This window comes from Gopherus evgoodei, chromosome 4 (assembly GCF_007399415.2).
Source record: "Gopherus evgoodei ecotype Sinaloan lineage chromosome 4, rGopEvg1_v1.p, whole genome shotgun sequence".
NCBI classification, from domain to species: Eukaryota; Metazoa; Chordata; order Testudines; family Testudinidae; genus Gopherus; species Gopherus evgoodei.
Genome location: NC_044325.1, coordinates 133,736,070 through 133,748,350, shown reverse-complemented (window position 1 = coordinate 133,748,350; position 12,281 = coordinate 133,736,070). Strand labels below are relative to the sequence as shown.

General features: G+C 47.1%; 1 protein-coding gene across 1 annotated transcript in view; it reads right to left on the bottom strand.

The window, feature by feature from the left end:
• ARL8A (ADP ribosylation factor like GTPase 8A) overlaps nucleotides 1-12,281 on the bottom strand; it is a 37,000-nt gene that overhangs the window by 7,915 nt on the left and 16,804 nt on the right. The window contains exons 2-3 of the mRNA XM_030561170.1: nucleotides 1,958-2,038; nucleotides 874-947 (exon numbers count right to left, since the gene is read on the bottom strand). Of these exons, the coding sequence (XP_030417030.1) occupies nucleotides 874-947; nucleotides 1,958-2,038 (155 nt within the window). The remainder of the gene's footprint in view (nucleotides 1-873; nucleotides 948-1,957; nucleotides 2,039-12,281) is intronic.

The following is a 12,281-nucleotide window of genomic DNA, read 5'->3' as shown; positions in this document are numbered from 1 at the left end:
GCTCACCATGAGTAGTCTACTAGGCCTGCTGTTTCCACAGACATTGCTACCAGTAAACTCAAGCCCCAAAACGTTCACAAGCAGGACCACAAAAGGGGGGTAGACTCAGGCAAAGAGAATTTGTTTACAACTGTGAACGAAGATCAATTGAAGGCTGCTGCTTCTCATAAATACAGAATTTGCCAAGCAGTATAAGAGGCCTTGGGAAGGAAAAGCAGCTGCCTATAGCTATCCCCTGGGACCACCCTACAGAATGAGCTGAGCCACCCAAGGCTAGTCGGTCCACCTTCACCAGGCCCCCTTCAAATGAGCGACTAGCACCTCAGGAACAAAAAGATCTAGTAGCATCAGCAAAGGACAACTGATCTTCAGTCAGGAGCACAAGAGCCGGTTATCCTGGACAACATCACGCCCAAGAGTAATTCTACTACTTAGGGCACCAGTCCATGGTGGGTTGGGGAGACTGGGAAACCACCAGAACACTGGGATTCCTGCACTACGCAGATACATTCACAGGCCTTCCTATCCCCAGGAGGAGAACCTCTTACACCTGATGCCGGGTACTAAAGCACAGCAACAGACCTTCCCAGGGCTCCGGCTGCACTGGGCAAGCTGCTGGGAAGAGCGAATTCAGTGCTAAGGACCTGATTCCCAGCAGAGGATCTCTGCACCCTAGGATTAGCAAATTGTTCAACCTAGGCAAGCACAAAACCCACTGGATACAGCCCCAAAGGTCCTGCCAACCCTCAACCAAGAGACACTGTTTGAGAGCCTACCCTCTAATACTTTCCCATGCTGTATTAAAGGCTCTCCAGAACTCAGCAGCCCTGGAACGTCTGCGATGGAGTGTGAGCACAGCTGGGGGGTACTTACACAATGGCACTGACTCCACGGCAGTATCGCTCCCACATGCTACGGAAACGAGGCTGACCACCGATGTCCCAGAGCTGTGGGAGAGAGAGGCAGAGTCAGGAAGCACATGGACCACAGAAGAAGGAATATCAAAAAGCAGAAGTGGATCTTGGAGCCCAGCTGAAATGGATTTTGCACGCCGCTACTCAAACTCTTACCCCTTCTCCCCATTGATGAGCCCAACACAAGGCGTCACCTTGCTCCATGGCGGCAGGTTTGTGGAATTCATAAGCATAGCTGGGTGCAGAGCTTTGTTCATTTATATGCAATTACCCAGAATGTTCTGTCCACTCACAGCTACTTCCTGCAAGGGCTAGGGTCTAAGGCCCAGTGTCCCAGGGAGCCTGGTGGGGTTCTTTCTGTGTTCACCATGCTAGGATGATGGAGGAATTTCCCCCTCACTGAAGAGTTCACATGTTTCGAGGAGCACATTTTGTCCTCAAAACCCATGAGCAGCAACCAAAGGCACAGAATATTCATAGTGATGGGAAGTGCTAACTCACTCAAGATTTCTGATTTTCCATCCAGGTGCATCTGGAGGAGTGGAGGGGTAAAGAGCATGCTATTTGTCTGATTGCTGAGACACAAATGCTATGAATCATGGACTGCAGTTCCACAGCTCCAATGGGCTCCTCCTTCCAGGACCCACAGCTTCTCCCTTCCCTTCTCAGCAAATACCTGTCCAGCCTCTGTCATGGACAAAGTTACCGGCCCATGCTAGCCTGGGGAAATACCAAGAGCAGGATGAATGCCATCAGGAAATCCCACGTTACTGCAGCCTGGACAGTAGCCCTTTACTGCAGGAGCCTGGAATAACTTGCATCCCAATATACCTGACACAGCTTTAGGGGAGCTGCAGCAATCTAAAACCTTCCAGACTGAACTAGTGTGGAGGCAGGTCTACTTTTAAGTCTCCTGACTGAAACATTAGTCAGTATTATTTACACCCCAATAATCTGCTGCACAAGAGCTTGCGAATCTCTAGATTTTCCCCATCCCGTCTCCCCATCCAACAGCCACTGCAGAAGAGCTGCCTGAGTCTTACCTTTATGGTGACGTTTCCCTTGGTGATCTTCCTCATGTTGAAGCCCACCGTTGGGATCATGTCTTCATTGAACTGCCCCGACTGCAAGGAACAAACCACACTGAGTCAGCCATATCACAGGGCTGGGGACCTGCAAACCCTCAGGTCAGCACAAAGCATCTAAACTTCCCAGCCTGATGACACTGGGCAGATGGCGGTGGAACAAGACTTAACTTAAATCCTAGCCAAGATGTTCTGCAAGGACTGTCCTATAACATGTCCCAAATATTCTACCCCCTTTAGCCATGTCCTGGGGTGTGTGACCAATGCCAGCAGCAAAATCACAGCAAGTCAGAACCAGGTATCCTACATAGAACAGATCCTGCCCAGCGGCTGGGAGTGGGATGGGCCCACATGGGGAATGCCACTCATAACAGGCCAGGGCCATTACTGCCAATATGCACTGGTTTGCAGCTGTAGTGCGAGCTATTCATAGAATCATAGAAATGTCAGGCTGAAAGGGACCTTGAGAGGTCAAGTCCCACCCCGTGTGCTGAGGCAGAACCAGGTAAACCCAGCCCACCCCAAAAAGTGTGTGTCTAACCTTTCTTAAAAAAGTGACGGGGATTCTATAACCTCCCTTGGAAGCCTGTTCCAGAGCGTAAGTCCTCTTAGAGTTAGAAAGTTTCTCTACTATTTAATCTAAATTTCTCTTACTGCAAATTAAATGTATTATTTCTTGTCCTAACTTCAGTGGACATGGAGAACAATTGATCGCAGTCTGCTTTATAACAGCCCTTAACATATTTGTAAACTGGTCGCCCCTCAATTTTCTTTTCTCGAGACTAAACATGCCCAGTTTTTTTTAACCTTTCCTCACAGGTCAAGTTTTCTAAATCTTTTATGATTTTTGCTGCTCTCCTCAAGACTGTCTCCAATTTGTCCACATCTTTCTTAACGTATGACACCCAGAACTGGACATAGTACTTCAGCTCAATAAGCTATTAACTCTGAAGCTAAGGAAGAATATTCAGATGCAACCACTGTTAGACTGTTTCACTTTTGCTTAAAGCACAAAAAGGAGAAGTGCAGATCTTCAGAACCTGATCTACTGTGAATGGCCATTGATTTTGGCATCACAAGTGGGGGAATTGTGGGAGAACGTCCTCATCTATTTTCCTCCAGCCTAACCCCTGGCTTTAGGGCTCCAACTGGGTTGAAAGGGTCTATAAAAATTCAAGATCTTCCTATAATTAAATCATGACTACTTGTTATGTTTCCAGCAACACAAAAAAAAAAACAACCCAAATACAATTAAAAAAAAACCTATTTGAAACTATTACAACCTAAGTTAAGACCTAAAATTATAATCTATTCAAATAGTTTAAATAAAAAACATGCAAGTAGTATGCATTTTCTGCTGAAGTTCTAAAGGACATCAAACCACTCAACTAGTGGAAGTCACTGGGTACGCCCCTGAAACCAGAGTTTGTTGAAGTGCTAAATCAGCTTTTGACAGCAGTAACTTCTTCTGCAGATGCAGAGAGAATATCTTCTTCATTTTAGCTTATTCAACTAGTTCAGTTCAATTACTAGTTTGTTCATAGTTAAGAAACCAATAGAGCTGAAACAGCAGGAAAGCTTGTTTTCCTCTTCCAAGTTTTAAGAATAAAATGAGGTGCAAGAGGATGAGATCTACTAGTTCTAAGGCTGAAAGACACGATGACCAGAAACTTTCTGTTCAGTTCACTAATACTTCGTTTAATAAATCAGTTAGTTATAAATACAAAACATGTTTTGATATGCATCCAGCATATTTAAGGTAGTTTTGCTGAACTACTGAAAACAATTTTAAAGTGCTAGTTTTCTGCATTTTCAATTGAATTCCAATTTCCATCTAAGTACAGCTTGATGCAAATCATGAATAAAAAAAAGTATCACCTATTAAATAAATGCATCATTCACCAATTCCTACCATAAACAAATGTAAAAATTAAGAGTCTGAATAAATGTGTTAAGCTATGCTATTACTTAAATATGGATAGATTTAGTGTATCCACCTAGTTAGCAAAAAGAAGCACCAAATTTAGAGTAAAGGCTATACTTAATTGCCAACTGATATGTTTTAACGGCTGCCAAACAATGAGAATCAACCATTCTTCAGGAAAACAACTAAAAAAAGATTAAAATAGAGGATTTAAATCAAGGTTTCCTGCTTGCTGATTAAATGGGTGAACTAAACTACTGCACCCTGAGGGAGTTAGCCCTGCAATCCCAAACTGGCGGCTTTGAAAACTTCCCATTTGTCGGTCACTCTCTCCCCAAACAAAGTCTATTAATAGGCCTGACATCAATGTTGCTTTTGTTGGCTGCAATCAAGCACGTGAGATGGACTTCACTCAGGGGCTGAGACCATGGCCAGGGCACTAGTCTCCCTCAGCAGGGCAGATATATCAGCAGTGACCCTCCCCTTCAGTTCCATGTGCAGCTTCTGGCCACCCTCACTGAGCGTCTGCCACGCTGGATCACGTAAAGTACAGTGGACTCCACGCGAAGCAATTTCTGATTTCTCCATCAGAGCTCTTAACCTTCTCAACCTATTTCTGCTGAACCCTGTGCATCTTGTCAGTGTTCTAGGGAAGATCTGCTCTAGTGACTGGAACTGTCCAGGCAGATCAATGGGTTTAAATCAAGTTACCTGGCATAAGACTAAGGAGCTCCCATATGCCAAAACCCTGAGAACTAGTGCAGGGCTTGAAAATGTTTCTGTACCAGCCAGAGATATACGTGAAGGGTAAGTGTAACTGACCTGCCTGGGGCAGCGCCATGGTTACAGATCCAGCCCCACCATCTTTGCTACATCCCATCAGCTGTGGAAGAGTGCTGCCCTCCAATCCTGGTTGGGGGTTCCGTCTTTCATATCAGCCTCTGGCCAGTGGGTATCTGATCAACTGGAAATTCTGGCCCCTCTAGCTACTGGAAGCAGCTCTCTGCTACTCCCTCAGCTCATGGCTATTGTAAGGAGTGGAATGGGGAAGATATATTCTACTCTACCCCTCCCCAACCCTCAATTTTTATTTCTTTTTGGATTCTACTTCCCCTCGAATAACTCCTACTCACAACTAATGCTAGATTTGCCAACCAGCAGCAGCATGAAATTGACATATATTTCTGGAAGCATCAATGTTGTCCATAGATCCTGAATAGCAGCACAGAAATTTACTGGTCTTGTCAAACCTATAAGGAGTAAGTACCGGGGTCCTCTCTGCAGCCCTCTCCTTCACAGACTCAGAAAGACATCTTAGATTCTAAGGCCAGAAGGGATCACTGCAATCACCTTGTCTGATCTCCTGCATAACACAGGCCATAAGACATTCCTGAATTAATTCCTGCTTGAAATTGAGCAGATCTTATCAGAACAGCCCAACGCGATTTAAAAATGGCCAGTGACAGAGAATCACAAGCCCTGATGAATCATTCCAACGATTAATTGCCCTCAGTATTAAAAATGTACTCCCACTGTTAAAAAATTATTTCCAGTCTGAATGTGTCTAGCTTCATGGCTTCAGGCCACATTTGGAAGGTTACTGTCACAACCACAGAGGGGGCTAGATTAAAAAAAAAAAAATTAGTGAACTTCAGTGGAGTATAAGTTTTCTTTAGGCCCCACCCACTTGCAAGGTATTTACAGAGGCCACTCCCCTGTGACAAATGGATTTTCCATTTCTGTACAGGGGGTGTTGTGAGTGAGAAACGGCATACACCAGCAGAGCAGCCTGGAAACCCAGGACAGGAATAGCAGAGAGTACTGCAGGTGGGGACTCAGGTCCATTAGTATCCCACCCCTCAATTGTGCTCTGGCTGGGGGCAGACAGCATTGATCCTTCGCTTTAAAGAACGCTGATGTTTTAGGCCAGATTAAAAAGTGGCTGCTGATTCTGGATGCCATGTTGAGGTGGTCAGCAACCAAAATGTCAAGTCAAGTCAGTGGGAACTGCAGGTGCTGGACACGTCTCAAAATCAGTCCCAGCTTATCTTAAATTGGGCACCTCAAACTGAACAAACCAAAACTGGGGGCTAGGTTTAGAAATTTAGCTTTGACTTTTTTGGTATTGGGGGTGGATCGCTCCTTTGTATCTATGCCAGAGACCTGTGGATTCTCTGTTTCCGTTATGTGAAAGTCCTTTGACACAGCCCCCATCTTTATAGCTGCAGGTAGGACAGAATACGGACACCCCTTGGCCAGTGCTCCTTCGTTGGGTCCAAAGGTCTGAGCACTGTTAAGTCCCCCACTCTCTGCCCCCTGCTGGTCTAAGAAGAAAGAGGCTGGAGAGGACAGTCTGCCCACTGCTACACAGAAGGTACATTCTACACCTGCAGCACTACATCTATATTGTTCAACTTGTAGGTGTAATCAGGCACTGCACCTTTGGGTGCCATGGATCATTTAAAGTTGTAGGTCATATGCCAGTTTCTACCCATAAGCCCTAAAGGAACTTGCATGTAAGGTGTCCTGCTTCTTATGAGAGACTGTGGGCAGGGCTGGACCTCCTAGCTAGCTAGGAGTGCTGAGAAGGCCTTGGGGAAAGGGATAGGAACCTGTAGAGCACTGTGTGTTAGGTTGCTTTGCTCTGGATCTTTGTTTCTACGTTCCGGCCCTGAGAGAGGGAACTGAAATGGTGCAGTTGTTTGGAGCACCATTTCCCCATATACAGCTCATGGACAGGAGCACCAACTTTCAAGTAGGTTTTTAATTATATATGAAACTGAATGAGCAATAGAGTATCCCACCTGACGTGTTTCAACGTTATACCATCTCCATGCATTCAGTGTGTTCTACTTAACATAGAATTCACATCTCAGAACTATTGTTTCAGGCTGACTGCAGACTCAGGAAGACAGAACTGCACAAGATGACACTTAGTTCACAAGGTTTTCTTTGCAACTATCAGCGCTAGCAACTTTTTTTTTTAAACAAAGGGTTAGATTCAGGAGTGCAACAGAGTGGCAAATGCCACCCCTCTGGAATCCTGACTGTAGCCAGCCTCCATCCACAGTGGTGAGCACAAAGCACCAGGCTAGTCAGTCCCTCATCTGTTTTTCCCAGTTACTTACATGACTGACTCAGCAGGAGGGGAAGGCAGCTGATTGTCAAGGAAGCCACTGCCTACCCTGGCACTACCGCAGAAACAAAGCAGAGGCTCCATCCCACTGCTGCTCCATACTTTGTACCCCTCCATTTATTTTTTAATCAACCTCATTTTCCCACTTGCCTTTCTGGGCTCTCCATGGTCCCACAGTGCTCCAGTACCACAGATGAGTGAGGCAGAGATTCAGAAGGACAGACAGACAGACTTGCATCCACCTTACCACTCCCCCTCTATTCCCTCCCTGACACATGGCTCAGCTGTTGGGCCACTCTAACTATTGCTGCTCCATTTGTCTCATGCTTTCCCCCTCTGGACATTCTCTCTTCTGATCACATTTTCTGAGCTCGGTTTCCTCGTAAGCTTTAGCTGAACTCTGAGGATGCTCTCTCTGGATGAGGGTACAGAAAAACAGTGCCCCAGAGAGACAGTTTCTTTTTTTTCCTGATTGATTGGCACATATTTGAGTGCTGAATTGACAACCTGGAAGACTAGCAGCTGCTCTCCACGGAACAGGTACAGCAAGGTAGCAGGAGCACAAGCGTCCCCACGCTGGCTCCCACACTCATGTGCTTAACCCTGAGACCGAGCCATTGCTTTGTGGGTGAAGTAGAGTTCAGTCTCCATGCCCCATTCAGTCTTCAGCCTCTGCTGAGATGGTGAGTGACAGGACCAGCGAATGCCATGTCTGATAGACCCCCTGGGAACTTGCCTGAACACCCATCTTTATACACAGGCCACCAGAAAACTACACCTTTCAGACGCGAGACGCCTGTGCGAGATTTAAACTGGGGTCTAGAGGGAAGGGCCTGTGTAGCCCATTCCTACTCCACTGAGCTCTCCAGCTCCTTTCATTAGGATTCCGTAATCCCACGCATTCTTTCCCAAGCACAGAAAGCCGCAGAAAATGAAGGAATTGGGGTACACCTCCAAAGCTTCCTGTCACTACTGCACATCTCAAATCATTCAAGATCAACTGCAACATCAAATGGTGTTCACATCCTGTTTTGCCTCTTAAGGTTGTATAAAGATAGTCAGAAAATAATGTTGGTTTTGTTCCTTATTTTCTGCATTAGAATTTAAGTCTAACTGGCCCAGTTTCCCTCAAGACTCCATGGGAAATTAATGACACCACCATCGCTCAGGTAACAAACAAGGGGAACCTAAACAATTGAAGAGGGAAAGGAGTTTGTCCAACTGATTAAAACCGTTCTGTTTTCATTAGCACCTATTTAACTTGAACCAATGACATCCGAGTCAGGAAGCAAGCTCTCTCCAAGAAAGATTTTACATCCTACTGAGGCCATGGCTACACTGGCGCTTTACAGCGCTGCAACTTTCGCGCTCAGGGGTGTGAAACCCCCCCCCCCCGGAGCGCTGCAAGATACAGCGCTGTAAAGACTCAGTGTAATCAGCGCTGCAAGCTACACCCGTAAGGGATGTGGTTTACGTGCAGCGCTGGGAGAGCTCTCTCCCAGCGCTGGCGCTCCGACTACACTCACACTTCAAAGCGCTGCCACGTGCTTTGAAATGTCAAGTGTAGCCATACCCTGAGTTAGCTAAGCACAGAGAAAACTCCTGCTACATTTTCCTAGAAAGCAGCCACACACACATTTTCCTTCCCTCCCTCCCTGAACAGGGTTACGGGCTTGATTACTTGAAGTCCTTGGAAATTAATATGTCCCTTCAAAATTAATATGTCCAGCAGAGAACTCACTCACTGCTGTTACATATTTCCAGTGATTTAGCATCTTAAAATTGCCACTATTTGAAAACTTTTCCTGGTTTTAACCCGGACTGGGGGAAGAGGAGTTAGGGGCTTGTAGCCTCTAGCTACACCGCAAACTCCTACTGTCAGCAAAGACAATTTATGTAACTCCGCAATCAGACGAATATAGTGATTTAGCCATCGGCTTTTCTAGATATAGTGTATTAGCAAATCTTGAAGGTCTTCAAACCTCCTCACAAGGGTTTTGCAATAGATGCAGTTAATTTTTAATTCCTCTTTTATGTTTTTAAAGACAAATTCTGGCATTCATGGAAAGTGGGGAGTAATATCCCAGGCAAAGGCAACATTCCTACACCCTTTTACTACTGCAGCTCCGTTATAAGAAGCAATGCACCACGCTATTCTAGTTCAGATATAGAGTTAGCGGTGAAAGTTTTGGGAACCACTAGATGAAGTGGTTCCAAGGATACAGCCCACCCAAAAATAGTCCACTATTTTTATTCAGAGCTTTAATCCACTTAAAACTGTCATTAGTAACTTAACACACAGAAACAGCTTCAAAATCCAACACAGCAGGACCCCGTTTATCTGATCTCATGGGCACCAAGGCCAGATTGGGTAATCAAAAAACTGGATAAACTAGAAAATGGGCAAAGAGTTATCTATCCGTTATTTTAAGATGTGGAGTTGTTTTTAAACTAGCTGACCCCTCCGGAAAAGCATTAAAATATACCATCCTTTATTTACAGTGTACACAAACCATTACTTCTAGTTCAGAGTACCCGTTTTTAAAAATGCAGAAATGATCATTTTAAGTTGCAACCGCAGCCATCCTGTATATTTGGGAGTTGCCTGAGTTTATCATTTCTGCATCTTAAAAAAACCTGGCATCATACTCTACTAGTAGTAACAGTTCATGCGCGCCGTCAATAAAGACGTGGGCTGTGTTTTAATGCTTTGTACTGATCCTGTGTGCGCGCTGGTGGTTCCGTTAATACAGAGAGCCGGATAATGGAAGCTCAGCTAAAGCGGGGGGTCTAGTGTAATTAAAGAGTGATTGGAAGTTGATTTGGGTTCTACAGAGAGGGGTGCAGAGCTGAGCCAGGAACAGGCCCCCATTGGGGCCAGAGGGCAGCCACAATGAGTCTGCTGAGCGCTGGCCCTGCCTTCTATACTAGAGGAACCTGCCCCCTAAAGGCATCAATTCCCCATGATGGAGGGTTTTGCCATAGACAGTGAGGGAGGATCTGTACTGAGACCTGCCTCCTAGACCCAGGAATTCCCTTTTTGCAGATTTGCAAATATGGCAAGAGCCTCCCTTAAAGAGAAGCCCTCTCATCTGAAGGCCTGCCTGGGGCCCAGCATACAAAGATGTTCACTCTCATTTGGGGAAAGCAGTGACTCCCTAAAGCACAAAGATGGGAGGGGTGGCCCATCTGGGCATCCCCAGAAGCTGAGTGGAGGAGGAATGGCCACTGGGCACCCCTGTTCCATAGAAGACCGCATAGACGAGTCTTTGTGAGGAGTGACACGTGGGTGAGAGCTGGTGTGTGTAGGGGACAGACTCAGAAGTGTAGGGGAGGGGCGTGAAAGGGTCCCTTTGCCCAACTTCTCCACCCTTAGGGGCTGGCTCTGCTTTTTTGAAACTCCCAAGCTCCCAGACAGCAGGGGTGTCTTTGGCAATCCCTTGCTCATCCCAGGGATCCTACAAACACTATTTGTGGCAAACCAGTAGTGCTTCAGTTAGAGCTTTGCCAAAGTGTCACATTTTCAAAACACAACCTTGAGCAGTCCTTCGACGAATACATGAAATGGCTGTCAAAGACAGGTACAGTAAAACCTCAGAGTTACGAACACCTCAGGAATGGAGGTCAGTTCGTAACTCTGGTGCTCGTAATTCTGAGGTTCTACTGTACTCTCTGCATCCTTTGGGGGTTGGGAGGTACAGTTGATCTGGAGAACTGGGCAGTGGCGTGAGACACTGGTTCTGTCTGAGGGCTTGTCTACATCAGAAAGTTGCAGCGCTGGTGAGGGAGTTACAGCGCTGCAACTTTGAGAGTGTCCACATCTGCAGGGCATCACCAGCGCTGCAACTCCCTGTTTGCAGCGCTGGCCGTACTCCCGTTTTGTCTCGGGTGTAGAGGATCCAGCGCTGGTGATCCAGCGCTGGTAATGCAATGTAGACACTCACCAGCGCTTTTCTTGACCTCCGTGGAAGGAGGAAGCCTCTGGTAATCAAGCTGGTTTCCTTTCCCGGTTTGCTCTCTCGGTCCCGGAGCCAGCCAGCAAACCGCAGGGAAGGAGACCTGCTTGCTCGGGGTTCCGGGACCGAGAGAGCAAACCGGGAACGCCGCGGTTTGCTCTCTCGGTCCCGGAGCCAGCCAGCAAACCGCGGGGAAGGAGACCTGCTTGCTCGGGGTTCCGGGACCGAGAGAGCAAACCGGGAAAGGAAACCAGCTTCGCCGCGGTTTGCTCTCTCGGTCCCGGAACCCCGAGCAAGCAGGTCTCCTTCCCCGCGGTTTGCTGGCTGGCTCCGGGACCGAGAGAGCAAACCGCGGCGTTCCCGGTTTGCTCTCTCGGTCCCGGAACCCCGAGCAAGCAGGTCTCCTTCCCTGCGGTTTGCTGGCTGGCTCCGGGACCGAGAGAGCAAACCGCGGCGAAGCTGGTTTCCTTTCCCGGTTTGCTCTCTCGGTCCCGGAACCCCCCTTGAAGCCGCCCAACAGCGCTGCAGTGTGGCCACATCTAACACCACTTGCAGCGCTGGTTGCTGTAAGTGTGGCCACTCTGCAGCGCTGGCCCTATACAGCTGTACTAATACAGCTGTAACAACCAGCGCTGCAAAATTTTAGATGTAGACATGGCCTGAGTCCCCCTCCTCCTTCGTCAGAAAGCAGTTCCTCCTTGAGCAGAAATAGCGGGAATTCCTGGGTCAGTGGCTGCCTTGCTCCCTGCCTTTGTATCCTCCCACCTCCCTGCAAGTCACTGGCACCCCACCCCACAGCTCTCCAGTGCCTTTTCTTCCTCACCCCTTTCCCCGACTCCACCCAAATGCCTTAGCAAAAGGCTGCTGCATCAAGCTTTAAACAAGCTCCTAATCACTCTTGCTCTCTACAGATGCCAGGGTACTTTTAGCAAGAATAAACATTTGCTTTGGGGTCCTGGCTAAAAAGTCCAGCTGAGGTAACTACACAGAACCTTCTGCCAACCATAAGTTACCCATGTCATCTGAAGTGCAGATTATTTCCCTTTTTCCATCCTAAACTGTTACTGCATTTGTCAGACAGACACTGCATCTCATCCCGGAGATGGCTGGATTTTAGGACAGGATCAAGTATGGGGGGTGGAGGGAAGAGGGAGTATGAACTATATGCTCAGAAGGGACAACAGTACATGGTGTGGATGCTCTGACCAATACTGGGAGGATGAATAGCATGCCCTGTAGTGAACACGGTCTTGCATGAACTGTGTG